The following is a 25805-nucleotide window of genomic DNA, read 5'->3' as shown; positions in this document are numbered from 1 at the left end:
CTATAGGCTTCCTACAGGGGAGGATTGTATCTAGAAAGGGAGAAGAAATGGGCATAGCCACAGTGTCTTCCTGTACCTGTGGTCACACAGGAAGATGGCCCCATAGTCATGGCGGTGTCGAATAACCCTCCCAATAGCCTGGTTCACAGCCCTGGATGCTTGCTGCTGGTACCATTCCTGCCCAGAGAGGCACTGGAAAGTAAAGAATTTTGGCCATTAGGGTCCTTGTTCCCCAAAGTTCCCTGCTTACCCAGCTCTGTGGTATCTCACCTGGCCTCCAACCCCACTCCGGCCTCTCATCTCATCCAAGAACTGCATCTTGAGGACAACACGGGGATCCATGCGTGGAGGATATGGGAGGCCCGTGACAATCACACCACGACCATTCATGTCTGAGAAGTCCAGCCCTTCGCTGGCCTAGAACGAAGAAACAGATTCTCCTCTCCCCTCTTGTCTTCTACCCAGGCTTGTGGTCTACCCATGCCCTAACTCTTTCAGCCACCTATCTCAGGTATTGCAGGAAAAGAGAAAGCTCCATCCTGAGGTCCACAGCTGTGCTCATGTCAATTCTGCCATACTCAGAACCTCCTTGGCTATTAGCACCCAGCACAGCCCCTAGTATAGCTCCCTACTAATTTGTTTGCTGGATGTGGGACCCAAGGCAGGAGCTTTGTTTCATACTATGAAAAGAAACAGGTAGGAAGGGGCAAGATAACCTGCAGAGACCTCACCTTTCCCCGACACACTGCTAAGAAGGTGGCCCCATTAGACGCAGGGGAGGCAACTTGTTGGTAGTAGGCATCAATGACCTATATGGAAAGGATGGTCAGTCAGGCTTTGTTCCCTGATCTTATTAAATGAGAACTAAATCTTACTTTTTGAGACAAAGGGGACACCAGGGTTATGAGAGCATTTCCATGACATTATACCAGCAGATGCACATCCAATACCCAGAGCCTGTCTAGTATTTCCAGAATACATAGATATCCCCATAGACAGGGTAGCTGCTGGGTTCCAAAGACTTGGACAGAAAGATGTACTGCTATTATCTACATGCCAAACCATGTTAAGGGCATTCTGGTGAAACACTCAAGAACTTGGAAGTAAGCATAAAGTCCAGAACAGGTAGCCTGGAGTCACCCAGAGTCCCTGAACAGAGATAGTGGTGAGCTGAAGATTTTGAGGGGTGCTAGATATATATATAGTCAGCCCCACCTGACTCCTAATTTGTCTCACAAACCTCTGAGAAGCTGCCTTTGTTCCTGGGTTCCACGAACAGAGGCTTTAGTGCCTCTACCTTCCTGGCCAATCCTTGTACCTGTGGGAAAAAAAGCTAGGATGTAAATGGACAGGTAAGGGCTGTGGCCACAGCCCCGTTTACATGCTCTGTCCAACTTCCTTGCCCAGACTTTCAGTCATATGGGATGATGCTCTCTTTCAGGAATATATGTAGGGGAACGCACCTGCCAGAACTCCAGGCTTTTCTCCATGACAGGGTAGGAAGGGAAGAAGACCAGAAGCCCATGGGGCACCACGCGAGCAATGTTGCCTGGAAGTGGTCCAGGCAAGGCTTAGAAGACTACTGAGGGCCCTGTTGGTTCTTAAGAGTACAAACTGAGGAGTTCCAGACCCCTAACCCCCATGGACTAGGGTAGAGGGTCTAGGACCAGACCAGTTATGAAACAAGGGTTTCCTAAGGAAGGAAGAAAGAATTATGTATGGAATAGTACTTACTCAGAGCCTTCCCCAGGGAAGATAAACACTCTTCAGAAAACCTGTACAGTCAGACAAGCTGCTGTTATGAGAGGCCTAGACCCCAACAACCCTCAACACTATACAGACAGGCACAGAAAGCAGGACCCTTTACCTTTTGTCATAGGCAGAGCTTAGCTGAACACCATCAGGGCCTCTGGGGACAATCCCCACCCAGAGCTGGTTCTTGTCAATGATGTGTGGATTCTCCAGACAGACTGGGAATGGACTGGGAATGGCCAGAGGAAACAGATAATGGGATAGACCCAAGTGCTGAGAACCTTCAGGATACTGGCCCATAGAAAGCCCTCAAGTCCAGACAAGCATTCCCAACCCCACCCACCATGTTCCTAGTGTTGTGACCTCCAGGTGACTCATACATACATCTGCATCTCCAGAGCAAAGGAAGACAGTGGAGCCAGGGTACCGCTGGTGAGGATAAGGGTACGAACTCCTTGGCAGACCAGTTCCCGCATACTCTGGCTGGGACTGAAGCACCAATAGCTCAGCACCTTCCCTGTAAGGGGAACTGGGTATGAGGACAGGACTGGGGTCTGCCATCCTCATCTACTGTGTTGAAAGAGCAAGCCACCTGCATCTACATTGGTCCAGGTGCACACAACAGGACAAAAGGCCAGGTCTGAGCTGAGGCCTGAGGCCAGCCTATAATCTGGCCCCTCTCAGGGATCCAGAGAACAAGAAAGAGTGACCTAGAAGGAAACTGGCAAATACAGAGAAGATAATCTGGCCCCAACAAAGTTCTGTAGAAACCATGACATGTGGCACTAGACCTAGAATTATTCTACCAAAAGCACACAGGGAGGAAGCAGCATCCAAACTTGTGACGTGTCAGGCATAACTGCTAAGGGAATCAAATTCATAGATTCTGGTGACATCAGTAGTAGGCAAGGTCAGATTCAGAAGGAAGCACAGTTCCAAACAATGCCTGACTGACTAGAACCCCACTCTGCTCATTCATAGAAATCTTTGGAAGCTCCAGAAATTAAAACACCAGAACAACTTAAAAGTCACTGAAGGCAATGCCAGGTGCCATCAGAGATGATTTCCATTCCTGGTCGGAACCTGCCCTGCCTGAGGCTGTCTCAAAAGTGGCCAATGACCTCAATAAACTCATTTCCTATGAACACCCTCTAGGGAAAACTACCGAGAAATCACTACCTGAGCACCCACCAACCTTCAAAGGCACCACTATCACAAAGGACGCTTCTTGCTGGGAAGAAGATATTTTATACAGTAGGGAGGCTCCTGGGGACAGAACCACACCATAGGTCCTGCTGAACTCACTCCACCTCTAACCCGCTCTTCCTGGTAGGCTCAAATGAATTAAACCACAGTATTCACATAAGCTCCATAGGACTGCTTCTGCTAAGGAAGGCTGCAACCTGTAAGTCACAAAGCAGTCTAAGAGCATAGTTGCACACATTTGAGAGGTAGAAGCAGGCAGATCTCTGTAATTTCAAGGCCAGCCTGGTCTATATAGTGAGTTCCAGGGCAGCCAGTGTTACATAATGAGACCCTGTCTTGGAAAAAAACAAAACTAGGCAGCCAACGAAAAGAGTAGTCCATAAAGACGGAAAGATGAGAAGAGAAACTCACAGACAAAGCATTGCTGGAGACTGTGAGAGATGTGGGAGCTGGGCAGGGCTATAGACTTGCTGAGGGGTGCATTTGACATGTAGCCTGAATACCGTCTGAGTTAGCAGTTGACACAAGGCAAATCTGTGAAGCCAGCTGCTGAGGCTAAATTCTACATAGGGTAGGTGGGGGAGACTGCAGTCAAGATCTCAATACTATAATACCAATGTAGAGAGTGCTCAAAGGCCCCTTACCATCTGCACAGCATCCCCAGTAGCATTGGTACCACTCTTAAGGTATAAGAAACAGCTGAACCCTAGAGAGTTTATGAGAGGTAGAAATTCACACCAAGCTCACTGTAAGCAATAGCGTCAGCTACCTGCTCTTCAGACATGACTCTAGTGCTATGGCACTGGCTAAGAGGATGAAAGCCATACAGGTCAAAGCTAAGGTGACTTAACCTAAAGAAGCACATCCTGAGCCGAGTGTGACAGTGCACACCTTCAAGCCTAGCAAGATCTCTGTGAGTCTGAGGCCAGCCTGGCCTACAGATCTAATTCCAGGCCAATAAGGGTTACGTAGTAAGATCTTGTCAAAACACAAAAACAAAAACAAACACACAAAATTAAAAATTTATATTTAAAAAGAAGTGTATTGAACCAGGTGTGTCAGAACCTAGGAGGCAGAGACAGGTAGATCTCTGAGTTCAAGGCCAGTTAGCCTACAGAGGGAGTTCTAGGACAGTCAGGGCTAAACAGAGAAACCCTATCTTGAAAAAACAAAATAATAATAATAATGACGATAATGATTAATAATAATATACCCTAAGTCAGGGAGGGGAGGCCTTGCAGAGCCTGGGTTCTGCCACTGCCCTAGTAGGTGTCTCTGGGTGGATAAAAGTGCTTCCTGTCTCTGGCTTTCAGTGGGCATGACTCCAGATGTGATGTTATTATTGTGCAAAGGTTGAGCAGGGTAGAGTTTCCTGCAGTGAAGATTTGTACCTTGTTTCCTGGATGCAGTGGTACTCCAGGCATCTGACCGCTTAGCTGCTCTCCGGTGGCTGGTTTCAGGGTGTATGTGTACCTGGAAGGACAAACATACACATGTGCCTGCCCAGGTCCTACAGCAACCCTGCCCCACTGGTCTGTGAAACCTTTAGACTTGCCCACATCCTGAAAGCTGCTCTCACCTTATAGGAATGTGAGATACCCAGCCCCACCAGAGAACCAGGGCTGCCTTCCGGAGGGTCCACGCTGAACACAATCTGAAAGGCACAGCAGCAGAGCAAAAGGAAAGGGAGCCTGGGTTGAGAACACATCTTCATAATGAGATGACAACTAAAGCCTCTTAGCCCAGCATCCAAGAGCCCGAGGCTACTTCATCCTTCTCTAAGTCAGCCCTCTACTGAGACAGATGCTCTCCACTTGTCTCACTTGGCCGAGGGGCAGTAGCTTACCCCTCATGTTCCTCTCTCTTGGGCCTCCCTCTCAGAGCCACCGGTGCAGCCAGGATGCAGCCTTACCGACTAACTCAGTTTACTCTTCCTTCAGTGCCTATTAGTGCTACTCTAGTAATTCAATATTTAAGATTGTGGCAAGGTTCTTTTTTTTTTTTTTAATGGTTTTTCGAGACAGGGTTTCTCTGTGTAGCTCTGGCTGTTCTGGAACTCACTTTGTAGACCAGGCTGGCTTTGAACTCAGAAATCCGCCTGTCTCTGCCTCCTGAGTGCTGGGATTAAAGGCGTGAGCCACCACGCCCAGCTGGCAAGGTTCTTAAAGTCTAGGAAAAGGCTAATCCCAAAATTCCACCTGACAGAGGAAATACCAAGACAGTCTATGAAAACAAAAAGGAGTTTATTCTAACTGAATCAGAGCTTACCGAAACCTTGACAGGTAAGTAGTAAAGCAATACAACAGCAGCAGCAGCAAGAGACTAGAGAATGAAAAGCCAGGTAAAAGCAGACACCTTAGCCCCTCCTAGGAAGGGGTGGTGGGTAGATGCTCAGCCCCTACACAAACCCACAAAACTCTACAGAAGACTTCAAGAACCAAAGGAAACCAGGTGTGCGTTAGGCAGCATGAGCCAACGCAACCAAGCCTCCAGAAGCAAGAAAACCTTTTACCTGAGCTACCAACAGGCAGAAAAGGTAGGCGGAAGATATGTCCATCATACAGGGTAAACACACAGGACTCACAAAGCCTCCAAACCAACAAGAAACACAAGGAAACACCACCATAACCACAGGGTAAAGAGTTAAATGAGATAACAGAAAGACAGGTTGGAAACAGGTGATTCTGACTTCCCTCAAGAGTTTCTCTTTGCATACATCTCCTGCCTCGCAAAGGTAGCTTGTCACCGCTTTTGGTCTTTCTTACCAGGCAGATCCTCTTTAACTGTGCTTCCCTGCTCATCTCCAACTAAACTGATAACCCCAAACTCTCATTCCAGGGTTCTGCTGTGATAGAAGTCCCTCACAGCGTGTGTGAAAGCCTCCAGGCACTGTGTTCCAGCTGGGTTGTGTGAGCATGGCACTGTGTTCTCGCAGGACTTTTCTGTGTCTGCCTAGACTTCTGGTCTTTTAGGACATCATCATCTGCTGCTGCCCTGAACCTCCTGAGCTGCCTTCATTGTTCTCATCCCCACCTGACACAACCTGGGAGAGGAAAGAGAAGTTGTCTGAACCACTCTTCCCTGGGCCTTGGCCTTGCATGAGTGTTTAGAAACACCCTCACATACCACGACCTAAACTGGCCATGTGAGGGATGAGCAGGGCTCCCTGATTTCATGAGAGTCATGTATTTCTCCAAGAATACACACAAAAAAAATTTTTTTTAATTTGCCCGGAGCGATGGCTCAGTGATTAAGAGCACTGATGCTCTTCCAGGGGTACTGAGTTCATCTCCAGCAACCACATGGTGGCTCATATACATCTGTAATAGGATCCAATGGCCTCTCCTGGTGTGTCTGAAGAGAGTGACAGCATGCTCACATATATAAAATAAATAAATCTTAAAAAAAAAAAAAACCTTACACTTAAAGAATAAAAGAAATCTCAGGGCCGGGAAGTGGTGGCGCACACCTTTAATCCCAGCACTTGGGAGGCAGAGGCAGGCAAATTTCTGAGTTCGAGGACAGTCTGGCCTACCAAGGGAGTTCCAAGACAGCCAGGGCTACACAGAGAAACCCTGTCTCAAACAAAACAAAAAAAACTCAGGGTGGGTGACTCATCACCTGGTCTTAAACATCAGACAGGTCTGTGGGAGACAGAAGGAAAATGAATCAATAAGAATTCCAGCCCGGCGGTGGTGGTGCACGCCTTTAATCCCAGCACTTGGGAGGCAGAGGCAGGTGGATTTCTTTTTTGTTTGTTTGGTTTTTGGGTTTTTTTTTTTTTTTTTGAGACAGGGTTTCTCTGTGTATCCCTGGCTGTCCTGGAACTCACTTTGTAGACCAGGCTGGCCTCGAACTCAGAGATCCACCTGCCTCTGGCTCCCAAGTGCTGGGATTAAAGGCGTGCACCACGACGCCCGGCCTGCAGGTGGATTTCTGACTTCGAGGCCAGCCTGGTCTACAAAGTGAGTTCCAGGACAGCCAGGGATACACAGAGAAACCCTGTCTTGAAAAAAAAATCAAAAACAAAAACAAAAAAAGAATTGAGGTAATGTTTAAATGTTTCAAAAGAAAATATAAAAATTCGAGCCGGGCGTGGTGGCGCACACCTTTAATCCCAGCACTTGGGAGGCAGAGGCAGGCGGATCTCTGAGTTCGAGGCCAGCCTGGTCTACAAAGTGAGTTCCAGGACAGCCAAGGCTACACAGAGAAACCCTGTCTCGAAAAAAACAAAAACAAAAACAAAAACAAAAGAATTCCAGCTGGGGGCTGACAAGATGGCTCAGCAGGTAAGAGTACTGACTGCTCTTCCAGAGGTCCTGAGTTCAAATCCCAACAACCACATGGTGGCTCACAACCACCCGTAATGAGATCTAATGAGATCTGACACCCTCTTCTGGTATGTGTAAAGACAGCAACAGTGTACTCATTTATAGTAATAAATAAATCTTTGGGGGGAAAAAAAAAGAATTCCAGCTGACTAAGAGACTAGTTCCCCCAACTTAGCAAAATGGTATGTGATAAGAGGAAAACCTGACTCTAGAGTGTGAGTACATTTACATATGCAGGTATATGTGAATGTGTGTAAGATGAATGCTCACTACATGTGTGACTGAGATGAGCAAAGGGGGCTGGGGGGGGGGGGGGGATTCCAATCTAGGAGCCACAAACTCTACTTCTGGCTGACCCTTCTCTGGCCTGACAAAATCTGACTGGCTAGTTGTTTTTCTGTGCACATTCCCACATCCTGACAAAAACTCTTGGCACCTTTGGTTATGCAAGAAGCAGCTGTGAGATAAGCAACTCACCAGTCATTTGTTCTGCTGCTGAGCAGCTTGCTAGCAAGGATCTAGCTCGCACAATACCAGAGTGGGGTAGGGAAGGTACTAGGAGCCTTTGGAGCACTTGCCAAAGAAATTGCAAACCACTGGGCAACAAAGTCTGGGTTCCAAAAGCATGGATAAGGAAAGTATCTCCTTTATAAACAGAGTAGAGAATAGTGTTCTGAGGAGGAGAGAGGTTGTCCTGCTCACTGGAGCCCTCTAGGTCTGGGAATAACAGTGCCTCCTCTGTCCCTGTAGTTGAGGATGAGCCCACATGGGAAGAGTAGAGTAGATTCTTGGAAGGTGTTTCTGATGAAAGGCCCTGCTGGTCAGCAGAAACCAATTTGCTTAGTAGGACCAAGGCTTCTTGCACTGGGGACAAAGCATACTCCATAATGGCTAAATGGCCCAGCTGTGGGTGGTACAGGGGCCCCAGACAACAAGAAGTCATAGACTCAATAGTCATGGATAGACCACCATCCTAGGAAGCAAGATGCCTACCTAATATGCCTCTGGAGAAGTTCATGTAGGAGGGAGCCAAGTCTGCCAGGACAATCGGGTGCCAAAACCTTCCTCATCCTACCAAACATCTGCAGTCTTTCAGTCAACTCTCCACTCATGGAGTGGAAGGCTGAGACTACTATGTTCCTTATCACAAAGCTGGCTGAGAGGGAGCAGGCCTGAGCTCATACCTTTCCTATCACATGTACACTTGGCCCCATGCCCTCATTGTGGCCCAGCTACATCATAATCAGACCCACGGAGGTCTCAAGCATTCACAGTCTGCCTCTCCAGTAAGAGGATTTGCTTCGTGATTACAAAACCAAGGCACTTTCTGCTCACTAGTCATAACCCCACGTGGTCCGGAGTTATAGCGTGGGTAGAAGCAAACTGGTGGCTTCACACAGCACCATAGATGAAGGGACTGGCTGTGCCTCAGTTTTTCTAAGGATCAACAGTTGTCATCCAGGAACATTAAAAAAAATAAAGAGGATCTCACTATGTAGCACAGATCTTACTATGCAGACCAGGCTGGGCTTGAATTCAGAGATCTGTCCACCTCTGCCTCCCAAGTGCTTGGTCTTAGAGGCAAGCATTACTATACCTGACCCCCAGCCAGGAATCTTAAGACGCACTATTAAAACTTAAGCAAGGTGGGGGTGTACTTGAAGGATGGCCCACCAGTTAAGAGCACTGACTGTTCTTTCAAATTTGATTCTTATCACTCATATGGTGGATCTGACCCTGTCTTCTGGGCCCCACAGGTACCAGGTACACATGTGCTAAACATACATGCATTCAAGCAAAAATACCCAGTAATATAAAAAATGATTAAAAAAAAAAAAAGGCAAAACCAAAAATACCAACAAAACAACAAACCTTAGAAAGGCTAAGCAAAGTCGAAGCTGCCCAGAGGCCTCACCACCAGGATCACCCTCAACTACCTGGTCAGGACGGCTGGCGCACTAGAGCAGAGAACATAGCTGCACTAAGACATATGTGTTCTATACCCGAGGACAACTGCATGTCACACAGACAAGAGAGAGATGACCCCAAAACAACACAGTGAGAAGCAGGAAGAGACCTGATGAGGTGAAAGGAGTCCAACTTTGTCTCTGACAGTGGCACCACAGCCATCCCTCCTATACCTCCTTCTATTTCGGATACACAGACCATGGCATTTTTAGGACCCATTTGCCTTTCCTTTGAGAAGATACTCAAGCCATTTGTCTCTAGATTTCTCCCAATCTAAATCTAGCTGGAGCTCCTATCAACAAGGAAGCCCTGCCCAGCCCCAAAGGGGAAAAATGAATTCCAAATAGCTCCTGACTTCACTCTTCACAGGATCTTGGTCTTAAAATACCACTCTGGATTTATCTGGCCACCAAATAGCCAAAAAAAAAAAAAAAGGCCAGATCTGCCCTCTGTTAACAACGCCCACTGAGGCCAACACTACATTCAGGTCAAAGTAAGATGCTTAGGGTTTTAGACATGTGATATGAGGACCTTTGTCCATTCCCTGAAGCCTCTGTTGTCACTTCCAGAAACAGAGACCCCCAACAGTTAAAAGCAGTCTCCTACCTGGATAATGTCCATAAGCTTCTGCAACCCAGCCGTGTTGGTGAACACACCAGTACCTGTGGAGCACACAGCAGAAGAGACGCTGAATCCCACATCGCCAGGAGCCATCACTGCCTCACTTAGCTCTGTCTCACGTCTGCTGAAGCAACCAGCCTACCCATAACCAATATCAGGGACAGGATGTGCTAAGGAAGCGCAGCTAGGGAAATCTCCCCTAAGGACTATAGACTTCCAAAACAATGATTTGGTCATTTAGTGAAATGATATGGGGGAAGGTGGCTGCTATCCTCAATGCACAGCATATAGCATTGCATGGGACAGTGCACATCTCACTGCCATCAACAGAGTAACAGCCCATAAGGACACTGCCCTTTGGAAACTTGATCTCCTAAACTCAGCAGAACTCAGGTATAGTAAGTAGCAAGAGGGAGAAGCCAGTGAGGCCCACATCTCACTAAGTCCAAAGTCGCTGACATTTCTCCCTAAAAGGGAACTAACTAGAAAATACTATAGTAAGAAACCACATGCAGCAAAGATGAAAAGAACATAATGGTTGGCCAAGTGTCACTACTGACCCTGTGTCTCAATCAGAAAGAGAAAGCCAGCTGGGCCCAGTGGCCACCCCTGAAATTTTAGCGCTCTAGAGACAAAGTCAAGAGGATCAAGATCAAAGCCAGCAAAAACCTGTCCCAGAAAACCAAGGGCTGGGGATGTGAATCAAACGACAGAGCAACCATGAGTGAGAGCCTTGGTTCACTCTTCAGTACCCCTCAGGGTTAGGGTGAGCATGAAACAAACATGAAGGGTAGGCTGGTGGGGGAGCTTTGTAGACTAGATTCCTGTTCATAAGGAAGGCATGATAGCAACCTGCTGACACTGATGGCCAAGTGCTGACTGCTGGACATGGAACAGTAAGTCCTGCTGTGATGTTCGTCTATATCAAAGCCATTAGCCCCTCATGCTCCATATGGGCAACCCGAGACTCACGGCCTGCCAGGTGCTGGATTATCTGGTCCAGTGATTCCAAAATGCAGCCTTTGGTTTGAAATGTTATTTGAGCTTCAGCAAACAGCTCGAAGATATAGCTGCCAAACAGAACAGAAACTTGAGACTGAGAGGATACAAGACTGTAGTTTCTGGGAACCTACAAGGAGTAACCTTTGAATTTCCTGCATGCAGAAATAATTGCTGAGTACTTCAAGGAGGTTAAAACTGGAAGTGAGAGGCTTCTCCCTGTAGTGGTTTCCTAGCAGGCAGAGGACAGTGGATTACTGTCATAAGAATCACTAACAAGGAAAAGACAGGTGTGTAGGCAAGGGACCACAATTAGGGGTGACCTGAATGCAGGTCCTGTGTGTTTGAAGGCAATAACTCTGGGTAGCAACTCTAAAAGCCTTGGAAAGAAATGGGGAGGGGGCAACAGAAGCCGCAGGAAGAGGGGAGGCTTTGGCAGGGCCTTCAGGTATAAGTAAAGAAGGCCAAACAAGCACACCAGAGCCCAGGTCAGACTGGTAGATCTGGATTATTTGGTAGTAACCTGGAATACCTGTAAAGGTTAGAACTCAGGGGAACAAAACAGTTCAGAGAGAAGGCAAGTAGCCCAAGACACCCCCCCGCGCCCCCCACACACACTGCTTTATCTTCCACAAGCACAGACTAGGTCCTAACACAGCTACTGGCTATAAACCTATAAGAGCTACCCCTCAACCCCAGCTACAGTCAGTCCCTTATCAGCCTTCAAACCAGGCTACCCACAGTGCTTTTCAGGGGGGAAAAAAAAAGCAAAGCAAACAACAACAGATTATGGGACAATCAGAACCTTCTGGGCCTCTATGAGCTCTAAAACGGCCTCAGTGATAGCACTAAAGGTGTAGTTATTATAACTGGCACTTGCTGTGTCATCAAGAGACCAGAGAGAGTTGGGAGGAGACACCGTGCAGTAGCGTGTGTTCTAACTCCCAATGTGTTCAATAGCTACATAAAAAGCTGGCAACTGGCTTGAAGAGATGGCTTGCTCCTTTCTCCAGGAGACCTGAGTTTGGTTTCCAGATCCATATTGGGTAGCTTACAACTATCTGTAACTCTAGGTCCAGGGCATCCAACACCTTCTAAACTCCACAGGCACCAGCACACATGTGGCACACATTCACACAAACATCCACATATATATAAAAGGAAAATAAGTCTTTTTTAAATATTGGTAATTCTTACTAAGCCTTGAAATTTGAAAAAAGACCCCACTGCTGTGGGAAGTGCTCAAACAAAACCCCCATGAGGACACTATTTATCTCCAACCCCAGACAGAACTCGGAGTAACAAGGTCAGCACCTATCCCTCACCTTCCAGGTTTGGTGACGCCTCTGTCATCCCCAGGCAGCTGAACGGCATCAATAGCCTCCTCCAGGCGAAGCAGGATCACTATGAGCCAAGGCTATGTCAGGGGCATGCCTCTCACCCAGCCCAGGGAAAGGAAAGGCAACACTTACTCTTTAGCTTTGCGATGTCTTCCAGCTCCATGTTGAGTCCTGGGTGAAAAAGTATATACATAATTCTTCATTTTTTTCTTTTTTTTTTTTTCCTTTTTTTTTTTTGTTTTTCGAGACAGGATTTCTCTGTGCAGTCCTGGCTGTCCTGGAACTCACTCTGTAGAACAGGCTGGCCTCAAACTCAGAAATCCACCTGCCTCTGCCTCCCAAGTGCTGGGATTACAGGCATGTGCCACAACTGCCAGCCTAATTCTTCATTTTTTAAAGTACTGTCTGTAGCCTCAAGAACCAAGGTTTCCAGTGTGGTAGAAAGGGTAGGTGGGAGGGAAATTAGGTAGAGTCCACATTTGAATCATACACAACAGTATGAGCCCACATTCACATTTAGATATGTGCATAAATACATTCATGCACACAGAGGGTCTTCCTCTCCCTAAAGACCTCAAAATAACTAATAACCATCAACATGTGCCCACATGTGTTCAGACAGAACCTCATGAGGACAGAGAGTAAAACATGCCAGGGCTTGCTGGAGGCTGGCTAGGAAGCAGAGCATCACAAGCCCAACACAAAACAGTTGTCCATGGTGGCCATAACTGTTGGGCCAGGTTAGCAGGACACAGAAATGACCTCTAAATGACTCTAGCGGGATCTTAAGCCTCAGCAGTGAGACTGATGATGGGGTGTTACCAACCACAGATGCTTAAACGCATATAATGATTCATATTGGTTATACCAACCTGATAGTCTCCAGAATAAGTTATGAGACAAAATCTCTGGTCATGCTGGGCGTGAAGGGGCTTCGAGGTTGGGTTAATTGAAAGGGTAAGTAGAGCCATTCCATGGGCTAAACCTCTGAACTGAATAAAAAAGAAAAGGAAAGAAAAGGAAAAAAAAAGAAAGAGAAAAGAAAAAAGCTGAATGTGGTGGTCCACACATTGGAGACAGAGCTAGGTGGATTTCTGTGAGTTGCAGGCCAGGATGGTCTCCATAGAGTTACAGGACAGCCAGGGTAGCCTTTCTCTCTCTCTTCCCTCTCATCTCTTCCCATTTCTTTCTCTTTTCTTCTCCCCTTACCTGTTTCTTGATTACAGACACTCTAACTGCTCAAGCCCTTACCATCACAAAGTCCCAGCTATGATGGATTATCCTCTGAGAATGTGAACTAAGATGACCCTTACTTCCTTAAGCTCCTTTGGTAAGGTATTTTGTTATGACAAGGAGAAAAGTAGCTATCAGCATTTAGACACGTAAATGACAATCAACTGAGAATCAACTCAAACTTCCAAATTTGAAATGGGGATGTATGTTAAGCATGATCTGCTTTTCCAATATGAACAGTGTCACCACAGAGCTGAAGAATCTTTATAACACTGTTTCTGCTACAAAATCAAAGGGATGAGAACTGGAGATGGCGCAATAGTTAAGAGCACTTGACTGCTCTTCCAAAGGTCCTGAGTTCAATCCCCAGGAACCACATGGTGGCTCACAACCACCTATAATGGGATCTAACTATGTCTTTTGTTGTATATGAAAAAAGTATATATATTGTATATGATCATACACATAAGATAGATAAATAAAGGGCTGAATGAGATAGCACCATCTTGAAATCACTAATAATTAATGAATTTAGGTATCAAGTAGCTGCAATGTTACTATAAAAAGGGAAGGCGGAAGTAACCAGGAGCCATCAAGAGATGATGAATTACAAGTTGGGTAAGAGATCAGTTATGGTTGTGATGGCAAATTCTCTTTGATTGGCAGCAAAGAGTGCCCTGAGTGTTCAGTTCATCACGTACCTCAAAAACAATGTGTTTTCTTTTGTGTATGTGTGTGCTGTATGCACATATGCCTGTGTGTATGTACATGTATATTAGTACCTTTGCACACAGAGGCCAAAGGAAGACATCAAATGTCTTTCTCTATTGCTCATTAGCAGAATTCCCTTTAAACAAGGTTTCTCACTGAACCTGAAACTCAATGTTTTGACTAGGCTGGCCAGTGAGCTCCCAGGATTCACTTGTCTTTATAACACTGTGGTTACAAGCACAAGCAGCCATAGTTGATTGTGTGTGTGTGTTTATGTGTGTGTGTGTGTGTGTATATATATATTTCCTGTATCTGTACTTTGCTTTAAAATTAAATGCAGGGCTGGGTGTGGTGGTGCATCCCTTTAGTCCCAGTACTCAGAAGGCAGAGGCAGGCAGATCTTTGAAGCCAGTCTGATCTAAATATCAAGTTCTAAGACAGCCAGGACTACACTGAGAGGCCCTGTCTTAAAAAAACAAAAAAAAAAAAACAAAAAACAAAACAAAACAAAGCATTAGCTAGGAAAAGACATAGACATCAGAAAAGAGTGAAAGAACTAAGGCTGGGGATATAGCTCAACTGGTAGACTGCTTACCTAGTGTGCACAAAGTCCTGGGTTTGACCCCAGCATCAAATAAACCAAAAATGGTGGCCAGAGTTTATAATCTCATCATTTAGAAGGTAAATCAGTAGAACCCGAAACTAAAATTTGTCCTTTCTTTCCTATATTAAGTTTGGGGCCAGCCTGAGCTACATAGAACTCTTGTTTCAAAAAAAAAAAAAAAAAAAAAAAACAAAAAAAACTGGAAAGCAGTGAAAGTATCAGATGAGTCAGTCCTCCCTGGACTACAGAGCAGTTAGACAGCACTTCTTACAACTACAATGCTTCACCCGAGGGAAGAGGGAAATGTATAAAGACCCGGGAAACGAACAGAATTTAAGTGCCCTTATTCATGGGGCCTGCAGTCTTTTTTTCAGACAGGGTGTAAGCAGTCCTGAATGTCTTGGAACTCACTAACGTAAGCTGAAGTATTTCCTTGGTTTATTAATGGTGCCCTATCTGGTATTAACAGACAGAAAGTCACACAACAGGTACCCTGAACTAAGTTTCTCATGCCCCAGAATGCTATCTCAACAAAAGATAGTAGGAAGACCAGACCCTGCTCTTACGCAGGATATGTGCCCAAGATGCCTCTAATAGACTGAGTCTACTTAAGTCCTTAGCCATAAACTTACCTGAGCTGGACGTGTCTACAATGAACTCCTGTTGGAGTTCACCCTGCTGAGTCACCCGGGCTTGTTCCTCCAAAACCTGGTTGATAATCTCCAGTCCTGAAGCCACATCACGGGGAGTCAAGTCAAAGGAGGCTGACTCCTCACATATCTTCTCCTGAGGGCCAAAGCAGACCTGTGTTACAGCAGAGTGGGACAGAATGGGGACTCTAGGAAGTGACTGAAGAAGTCCCCTGAGCCCCAGCTCCTAGTCTATAAAGTAAAGTCAAAGTTGGTCCAAGGAAATTCACTGCCCAATCCAATATTTTAGAAAATTATTTCACTTTGAGTTGCCAAAATTCTGCTATTGGAAAATTTATCAGCAAAAGCAGTTATTTTGGCATCAAAAGTCAGATGATACCACCAATCAGCTCCATAACCCCATAGCTGCCTGGAGCCAAGTAGGAAATAAGGTCCTGTTGTGGGAAGACCTGGCTCTCCATCAGTCTCATCGCAGGCTCCACAGCAGCTAAGGATGAGGCTACTCATCCTCTGAGGTCGTTCTACATAGCCCTGAGTAAGCAGGGCCAACAGACACAGGGGTGGTGGCGGTGGTGGTTGTCACTGTGATCATGTGCTGGTGAAATGGGACAAAGAGAGTCAAGGGGGGGGGGGGGGTGGCGCACTCCAGAACTATTCATGATGCTATTGCTACCAAAGATGAGAAACTGTCTCCACAGAAGTTTCCTAAAGGTCAAGTTAAGTAGTCTGAAGAGTAAAGACGTGCTGGAAAGACAAAAGTATGGTACAAGAAAAAGCAGAGCCAGGCTATCCCTACCAATTGTCTAGAAAGGCACAGGCCCAGTGAGAGACTCTGGTTTGGACTCTGTACCTAAGGGCACATCTGAAGCCCCACTAGCCAGACTCTGGCCCAGGTGAGGCAACTGATGAGCACCTGAGAGAGGAGCAGCACCTAAGGTTGCTTGGTCCCAAGAACCGCACATGCTGCTGGATCCAAAGTAGGACTGCTCCAGAAACACCGAGAAAGCTGGGGAGACAGGAAGTACTTAACATAGAGGCCAAGGGGACTCACCACATTGTGAGCTTCATCAAAGATCACAACTGTTCCCTTCAGGTCAATGCTGTGCGCCTTACGACTCTACAAAGAAGGGAAATTACCATGAGCTGAAGTCATGTGGGGCCAGCTAAGAGTGCAGACAGGAAAAAAGGGAACCTGAGGCAGATGGTGCATCATAATCAGGTACCACACATTATGGAAGAAAGAGCAAAGGCTCTCATACTACACTATGAGAACTGGCTCTTTCTCCAGGCGGACTGTGAAAAGCAGACTCAGTTACCTGTCCAAGTCTAACCAAAGTTGGATGCTTGTGGCCATCTATACTAAGAAATTGCTCACACAGCACAAAGCAGTATATGTTACAGTCAACAGGATGATCAGGTAAGCCAGCTGAATGGCTAGGTAGGAAAAGGCACTTGCCTCTAAGTTTGATGACTTGAGTTCAGTCCCTGAAACCCACAAGGTAGAAGAGAACTAAAACTATGAGTTAAGGGTACAGTTGTATTCTCTTCTGTCTTATTTTATAACACTAGGTACCAAACCCTTAAGTGCTCTACCACTAAGCCTGAGCTGGCCTTGTTCTTGTGATCTTTCTGCTTCCGTCTCCTGAGTGCTGAGATTACAGGAAGGCATTACCATGCCTAGCACACATCTTTTTTTTAAGATTTATTTTTATTTTATGTATAAGGGTGTTTTTGCCTATGGGTATAATCTGTGGACTATAGTCACGCAGTACCCACAAAGGCCAGAGGAGGGTGCCAGATTCTCCTTGAACTACACTTAGAGCTCTGTGAAACACCATACAGGTTCAGGGAAATCCAAAGTAGGCTCTCCAGAAAAGCAGTCAGTGAGTGCTCTTAACCACTGAGCCATCTCTCCAGCTCGACATCTAGGGTTTTTTTTTTTTTTTTTAAAGATTTATTTATTTATTATATGTAAGTACACTGTAGCTGTCTTCAGACACTCCAGAAGAGGGAGTCAGATCTTGTTACAGATGGTTGTGAGCCACCATATGGTTGCTGGGATTTGAACTCCAGACCTTTGGAAGAGCAGTCAGTGCTCTTACCCACTGAGCCATCTCACCAGCCCGACATCTAGGTTTTGATAGATGTGGATTAAAAAAAAAAAAAAAAGCCGGGCGTGGTGGCGCACGCCTTTAATCCCAGCACTCGGGAGGCAGAGGCAGGCGGATTTCTGAGTTCGAGGCCAGCCTGGTCTACAAAGTGAGCGCCAGGACAGCCAGGGCTATACAGAGAAACCCTGTCTCGAAAACCCAAAAAAAAAAAAAAAAGATTTATTTATTGATATATGTAAGTACACTGTAGCTCTCTTCAGACACACCAGAAGAGAATATCAGATCTCATTATGGGTGGTTGTCAGCGACCTTGTGGTTGCTGGGATTTGAACTCTGGACCTTCAGAAGAGCAGTCAGTGCTCTTAACCACTGAGCTATCTCTCCAGCCTCAGATGTGAATATTTTACAACCAGTATTCTACTCCCTCAAGAAGAATGTAGCTTTGAGCGGGGCAGTGGTGATGCACGCCTTTAATCCCAGCACTTGGGAGGCAGAAACAGGCAGATTACTAAAGCCAGTCTGATCTACAGAGTGAGTTCCAGGTCAAACTCTGTCTCAAAAACAAAACAAAACAAAACAAAAAAACAAGGAGGAGGAGGAAGGAGAGGAGGAGAATGTAGCATTTCTGAGACTCACTTCTCACTGCTGGCAGTTTCTAGCTTCCCACTTCTGGCAGTGGTCAGTAAACTCCAGTGACTGTATGCCTGAGTCACTGGATTAAGGACTTTCTTTTCCTAGAAGGGAGCTACAAGCACACACTGTTGACAGAGCTACTGCGTGATCACCATATCCACCAGCCACAGTTGGTACCTCCGACTGCCCCACACCTCACACTTACTTCTACCTTTGCTGCTGATGCTGTTGTTACTTTGTGGCAGGGAGAGTGCCTGTGTGCTAAGGTTCATAGGTAGAGGTCTTAGGACAGTCTAAGGGTTCTCACCTTCCAACATGTAGGCCTTAGGAACTGAACTCAGAGCATCAGGCTTGCTTGGTGATAAGCACCTTTACCAGCTGAACTATCTTGCCAGCATGCTTTGTTTTTTATGTATGTGTGTGGTCCTGTGATTGACTACCTGGGCTCACCAATGCTAGACAAATGCTCTACCAGTGAGCTAAGTTCCTAGACCCTTAAGTCTCTTTAATTGCAGCCATTTCCATCAGAATACAGTATCACTTCCTGTAGTTTGGGCCTGAAATGACCTTGTGACTAGAGCAGTTAAACCCTTCCACAAACCATAAGTGGCCATTCTGTAAACTTCAGAAAACTATCTACTCAGGTTTCTTAGAAGTGAGCTGGACTGTTCAATTCTAAAAGCCTTTGTTCACTGTAGATCCAGGTCCTTTGAAAGGCTGCAGCATTTCCTCATTTTCTGAAACTTGCTTTTTTTCTTTAAAACCATGTTTTGAAGTTTTTATTAACTTTAAAATGCTTACAGCTGCATATTCCATTTTTTTGATAAAACAGAGAGCGAATATATGCATAGTGTAAAGAAACACTGAAATTCTGACCTATTAGAATCTTAATAGGCACATCAGCCATGAACTCTACAACGCATGAATAACTAAATCACTTACCTTTTCACGGAGCATGTTCAATGATAGAAAATAAAGTTTGACCCTAGTACCTGTGTGTGTGTGTGTGTGTGTGTGTGTGTGTGTGTGTGTGTGTGTGTATACGTACATATGCATATAACTTGAAAAAGTAAATATACACACTATTCTCAGCTAGAATGCTAAAAAAATTTTTTTAACTAACAGTGGGAAGATCAAGATGTTAGAAGGTAAGGCACGCTAAGACCCCAGCCTCGAGTTCAATCCCATGAGAGAACCAAGTATTCCAAATCATCCACTGACCTCCACACATGCACAGTGGGTCACACATACATACACTCAAACAAAAATAAATTAGTACTTTACAATTTTCTTTTAAATTTAACTGATAAAGCCAGGTGTGATGGCCCACGCCTTTAATCCTAGTACCCGGGAGGCAGAGACAGGTGGATCTCTGTCAGTTGGGAGCCAGCCTGGTCTACAAAGTGAGTTCCAGGACATGGCTGTTATACAGAGAAACCTTATCTCAAAAAAACCAAAACCAATACTCTTGAAAGGAAAAACTGATGTTAGAGTTTACTAATCTTCTCTCAGAGTGTGATAGCATACACCTTTAATTCAGGAGACAAAGGCAGACAAATTTCTCTGAGTTCAGGCCAGCCAGGGATACACAGTGAGACCCTGTCTCAAAACAAAATAAGACTTTAATTTTTCTAATTCTTTTAAAAAGCCTAAGCTTGAAATTTTAAGTCTAACTTATTTTGTTTTGTTTTTCAAGACACTGTATCTTTGTGTAGTGCACACCAGGCCTGCCTCTGCCTCCCGAGTGCTGGGATTAAAGGCATGCGTCACCACGCCCGCTTACCGCAGTGATTTCTAACCTAGTTCTTCAAAACTGTCATGCTAGGGCCAGCGAGTTGGCCCAGCAGGTAAAGGTACTTGTCTTGTCTTTACCAGATCACTGAAGCCTTCTTTCTGTCCACTTCCGCTATCCTCAACCATTCAACAGCATCTTCTGCTATCTGCTCTCCCAACTCCAGGTACTAAAATCCAAGCTCTGTAAGAGGTGCCTAAGTAGCACCACACACTAAGTTCTTGATGTATATTTACCATAGGGATTAGAAGCAAAAGCTGCCCACCAGGTCATTACTGACACCAGAGGTTACTGACCCTGTCCATGTGGACAGCTATGGGAGCCAACAATGTCGGTATAGTGTTTGCCTAAACATCCATAAAGCCTTGGGTTTTTTCATTCTCGTTAGCCTGCCTATGCCGAGGTTGCTCAGAAAGAAGAACTCATAGCTCTAAGCTATTCACAACTGCATCTGGACAGGTATTCAGTCTAATCAGTGATTAAAAAAAAAAAAAAAAAAAAAAAAGAGGCCTCTTGCCCACATTTTCTCTCTGAGGACCTAATAAACAAAGGTTCATGTGGCCCCCTCCAAAGCCCAAGGATAACCCTGGACATCAGTAGCCATCAGCTTCTCACCTTAGCATCCAACAGGTAATTGTATGGCATAAAGATGATGTCCGCTTGCTGTTTCATGTTTCGAGAAAGGTAGTATGGGCACATTCTGGGGGTAGAAAGAGACAGGAGACCTGTAAGTCCTTTCACAGGGGTATCCAGAGAGTACAACTATTACATGAGTCACTGCGCCCTCAGGTAAAGGAGGACACTCTCATTCTGTACACAGAGCCTCAAGGGAACTGGAAACTGGCATAGAAGGGCAGCCCATGTGAGCTTCACTATGTGAAGCTATCATTGTCTAGCACACAGGAGGGAGAAGTCAGCAGACCTCTAATCAGGCAAGCATGACCTTAAAAATGAGTTCAAAACTGTCATGCTGGGGCCAGCGAGTTCTGGGTCACCTAGGAGTGAGACCCTGTTTCAAAAAAACAAACAACAAAAACCTAACTCCAAAACTTGATGGGATCAGGGAAATGTCTCAGGGATATTCTAAGTTCAATTCGTAGATTCCATGTAAAGTTGGAAGGAGAGAACCAACTCCACTGTCTGCTGTCTGCTGATATCCACACCAACCATCCACACATAAATAATAATGGTCTGAGAATGAATGCCGCTCAGTCAGCAGAAGGCTTAGCTAGCATGTGCAATCCCCACAACCATATAAGTCAGACCTGCCAGTGCATGCACCACCTCAGCACCCAAACACTGAAAGCAAAAGGTCAGTTCAAGGTCATCAATACAGAAACAGCTCAGAGAGGAAAGTACTTCCCATAGAGGCATGAAGAACACAGTCCAGGTCCCCAGAATCCATAGAAAGCCAGATACTGTAATCTCAGAGAGGTGGGAGGCAGAGACAGGAGTTCTCAGACAAGTTAGCCCAGCATTCTCAGGGATAAACAAGGTAGAAAGCAAGAACCAACATTCAAGGCTGTCCTCTGACTGTCACACATATGCCACGGCACCTATACACCCACATGCATTATCATACATACATACACAAACATTTTTTTACAGGGGTGGGGGTGGGGGGAACTCGTGGTCATCTTAACCACACAGTGAGTTCAAAGCTAGCCTGTGTTATATGATACCCTCCTTGCCTAAAAAAAAAAAATCCAATAAACCCTCCATAAAAACAAATTTCAGTTGGGTGGTGGTGGTGCATGCCTTTAATCCTAGCACTTGGAAAGCAGAAGCAGGTGGATCTCTGTGAGTTCAAGGTCAGCCTGATCTACAAATTGAATTCCAGGACAGCCCAGGGCAGTTACACAGAGAAACCTTGTCTTGAAAAACAAACAAATCAAGTCCCATTCTAGATCACAGGTTATAAGAAACAAAAAAACAGGGGCCGGGCGTGGTGGCGCACGCCTTTGATCCCAGCACTTGGGAGGCAGAGGCAGGCGGATTTCTGAGTTCGAGGACAGCCTGGTCTACAGAGTGAGTTCCAGGACAGCAAGGAATATAAAGAGAAACCCTGTCTCAGAAAAACCACAAAAAAAAAAAAAAAAAAAGAAAGAAAGAAACACAAGAAAGACAGAGCAAGCAAGAGGGAGGGAAGGAAGGAGAGAGAGAGAGGAAAGGCAGGTTGATAGGCAGCTTGTTTTCTCCTTGGTATAACAAAGTCTCAAGTCGCAATCTGTCATTCTTTTTGCAGTACCAGGAATGGAATCCAGGCCTTCACACAATCAGGGAAGAGCTACATACAGCCTTAGCCGTTCAGGATTTTCTCATCAGCACTTCAATGTACAGAGCGGTAAGTCAGGGATGTGTGTGGGAGAGGGGGCAAAGAGGATCACAAGTGCATTCTCAGTCACACAGCAAATCCTCAAGTCAGCCTGGGCTTTGAGACTCTGCTCTGTCTCGAATAAGGGAAAATAAATAAAAAGCTATACATTTACTACCCTCAGAAGGGAGCTAAGCTTCACACACACAGAAGGAGAGTCAGCCATGGTATACTAAGCCGGAGAGAGCATTTGGAGAATAAGCACAGACAAAACCCAGCATCCACATGCAAACACTTCACAGTGGTCATCCTGAGGTGAAGTACAGGACAGGGAACAGAGCTGATTCCGTAGGTCTCACCTCATATTCCTCAGAACTGCTTACATTTTTTCACAGTGTTGGTTTCATAAAAGGAAAAGTAAATGTATTGTGCTTCCCATAGGATGAGAATCTATCAAGGAAGGACAAAGCAGCCACAGCCTCACTGGGAGAGGGTCTTACTTTTGTTTGCTTCCATTCTTGACAAGGTCCTCAATATCCAGGATGGGGGTAGCCAAATCTTGCTCCAGGAATTTCGCTGCAGGTAAGATACAAGAGTAAGCACAGATGCTCAGGGTCCATTGGAGTATCCAAAGATTCCAAGAGATACCCAAGGCAGAAGAACTCCTATGAAGCAGGCAACATGGCATTCTATTCCCTTTGGACTTACCAGAGAGAATCCTTACCAAGTGAACCAGGTCCCCAGGAGAGACCACAACCCAAAGTGATCTCAAGGGAACCCTGCTCTAAATGTGAGACAGGTACTAGTATAAAGTGACAATATCTCCCAGGGTCCCAAACAGCCTGTCTACCCCTGGACATCTCAAAGCAGGACAAGACAGGCCACGGTGCCCAGCCTCAGGAGGTGGAGTGAAGCAGAGCAGCCCAGACTCACAGCTTTTCATCGTGGTTCACAGAGTATAAAGAGTAGTACCACTTGCTCTAGCTTTCTACCAATCAATGGACCCAGATTGGCACCAAATGAGGAGCTAGTACCTCAAAAGCTATAGCAGGGCACAATGGCAGAGCCTACCTAGTTAGTTCATCTTGTATTTTATTCCTTTCCTTACAACAGAAGCTAAGGAATAGGCACTACCACAAGGCCCAAGGCAGAAAGGCCCTTAAGGGCTCTTGCCATAGCACAATCCCCCAACCCTGAACTACTGAAATGCCTTAGGAAGTGACTGCCAACTCTGGATCAGCTACAGATGAAACTCAGCAAGGCTCCCCTCAACTCCTAGTTCTACTGTCCACTGTGGCTATTTCATGCCCAAACCAGGTGTCAGGCTCCCTCTCTGAAGGAAGGACTAAGCCCCAACTCTTAGCTGCAGAGGCTAGAAACACACACACACACACACACACACACACACACACACACACACAGTGGTGACCTCTCCAAAAATGCCTCCAGAAATAGCAGGGCTAATAAAAAAGGAAGATCATATCTTAAGCAGTACTATACAACAGATCAGCCATTTAGTTCACTCTAAAACAGTGACCCAGTTTTCCATATTTTCTGTTCAGAGCTGAGGAAGGGACACCTGTAGAGGGATGGCAAAGACAAGTAAGGCCAGAAGACACAGGTGGAGAGAGATGCCTAGAGTTGTTTCAGATCCATTTCTGATTAATGCCTACATGGAGATGGCTTGCCATCTACCTCCCAGGTCCTTCTGAGATGCCAGCCAGGCAGCACTTCAGCTCTTTACCACTTTCTGCCCTCACCAACAGCACCAATACAAGGCTTGTGTGCTGGTTTTATGTCAACTTGACAGAAGCTAGAGTCATCTGGAAGAGGAAACCTCAATTGAGAAAATGTCTCCATTAGATTGGCCTGAGGACAAGCCTCTGATGCACTTTCTCTATTGATCCTGATGTGGGGGACGCTCAGAGCCCAAGCTCACCATGGGTGGTTTCACCCCTAGGCTGGTGATCCCAGTTATCACAAGTAAGGAGGCTGAGCAAGCCACAGGAAACAAGCCTACTGGTAAGCAAGCGCCCTCCCCAGCCTCTGCTTCAGTTCCAGCTTCCAGTCTCCTGCCTTGAGTTCCTACCCTCACTTCCCTGGATGATGGACTACAAAACCTAAGACAAAATGAACCTAAGATAACTTCTACTTGAAGCCCTATGAAGCTGCATCCCATTCCAAAGACAAGCAGGACTGGCCAGCTAAAGAGACATGATCTCGGCACATATGAGAACAGAGAAATCAGGTTCATAGATAAACAATCATACAAAGGCCAAGCAGTAAGATAACCAAAGCCAAATGTGGAGGGAGCTGGTCTGTAGCTCATAAAACTAAGCCCAGAAGCCTAAGAAGGAGATAAAAAGAGGTCAGAGCTGTTAAACCAGGTAGAATGGCTCATTTCTGTCACAAGGAACCTAGGGCCCTAAAGGAGCATGGGCCCAATTGCTATGGCCCTCAAGATGCCTTCATTCCTCAGGACCTATGAAAGGAAAGGACAATGAAGGTTAGGGCTGGGGCAGAACATCAAGCTTACAGACATCAAAGTGCTGACCCATACAGTATGGAACACTGGCCAGGGTTGGTCTCACAGGAACTCTACCAGAACCCTCTGGGATAATGCAAAGGAATACCTACAGCAACTTCCTCTGCCAGGACTGTGCTATGAATGGTGGTGGCAAGGATGGAGAAGACAGAAGGAGTAAACCAAGCAAGCACAGGTCATAGACAGTAAAGGCAGAACCAGATGGGGAGGGCTGAGGGCTCCCTCATAGAAATGAACAGAGTAAGAAGACAGAGTCCATTCAAGGGCGAAAAGTATGGGTCAGTTGGTAGACCTCTTCCCTAGTATACAAAAAAACTGGATTAATCACCAGTATTGCGTAAGCCAGGGATGGTGACACATGCCAATAAATCCAGTACTTGGAAGGTAGAAACAGAAAGACTAGAAGTTAAATTCAATCTTAGCTACAAAGCAAGTTCAAGGTCAGACTTTTTGAGATGTTGTCAAAATAGAAAAAGAGATGAACTGTTCAGTTGATTCAAAGGTTAAGAGAATTTGTTACCACAGAGAACCAGTTTAGATCCCCATACCCACATCAGTCAGCTCACAACCACCTGTAACTCCAGCTCCAGAGGATGCATTCATCAAATCTGGCTTCTGTAGGTACCCACAGCCATGTGTGCACTCAACAGACAGACACAAACACCCTTTAAAAAGGGGGATGGGGTGGGGGTTGGATAGATGGTTTGGCTGCTATTCCAGAGCTTCTGGGTTTGTTTTCCAATACCTACATGGTGGCTCACAACTGTTGCTCCAGTTCAGGGGACCCAGTGGTCTCTTCTGGCCTCTGCAGGCAGCAGGCATACAATTGATACACAACATACACAAAAGCAAAACATCATACACATGAGAGAGGGTGGTGGGGGAGGAAAGACCTTCCAGGCAACCCAGCACCCACGGAGTAGTCTCTACCAAGAGGCAGGAGCAATGGCCACAGGCCAGAGTACTGTCCCTAACCAGGCCACTGCAGAAAAGCT

General features: G+C 45.9%; 1 protein-coding gene across 13 annotated transcripts in view; it reads right to left on the bottom strand.

Moving 5' to 3' along the window:
• Positions 1–25805, bottom strand: part of Rtel1 (regulator of telomere elongation helicase 1) — a 36906-nt gene that overhangs the window by 5173 nt on the left and 5928 nt on the right. For 12 of the 13 annotated variants that reach the window (XR_375396.3, NR_030710.1, XM_006500641.3 and 9 more), the window contains 18 exons: positions 22766–22841; positions 20567–20651; positions 16467–16532; positions 15398–15551; positions 12350–12388; positions 12203–12281; positions 10851–10948; positions 9864–9919; positions 4538–4612; positions 4350–4431; positions 2137–2269; positions 1868–1981; positions 1735–1775; positions 1464–1549; positions 1241–1318; positions 732–809; positions 271–417; positions 77–192 (listed from right to left, as the gene is read on the bottom strand). Coding sequence is in view for 11 of the 13 variants with exons in the window: in XM_006500641.3 (XP_006500704.1) it covers positions 77–192; positions 271–417; positions 732–809; positions 1241–1318; positions 1464–1549; positions 1735–1775; positions 1868–1981; positions 2137–2269; positions 4350–4431; positions 4538–4612; positions 9864–9919; positions 10851–10948; positions 12203–12281; positions 12350–12388; positions 15398–15551; positions 16467–16532; positions 20567–20651; positions 22766–22841 (1603 nt within the window). In the remaining 2 variants the exon portion in view is untranslated. Of the gene's footprint in view, positions 1–76; positions 193–270; positions 418–731; positions 810–1240; positions 1319–1463; positions 1550–1734; positions 1776–1867; positions 1982–2136; positions 2270–4349; positions 4432–4537; positions 4613–9863; positions 9920–10850; positions 10949–12202; positions 12282–12349; positions 12389–13089; positions 13210–15397; positions 15552–16466; positions 16533–20566; positions 20652–22765; positions 22842–25805 lie in introns of all 13 variants that reach the window. The other variant, NM_001363071.1, reaches the window with a different exon arrangement.

This window comes from Mus musculus, chromosome 2, assembly GCF_000001635.26.
Source record: "Mus musculus strain C57BL/6J chromosome 2, GRCm38.p6 C57BL/6J".
NCBI lineage: Eukaryota > Metazoa > Chordata > Mammalia > Rodentia > Muridae > Mus > Mus musculus.
This window is presented reverse-complemented; position numbering and strand designations above follow the sequence as displayed.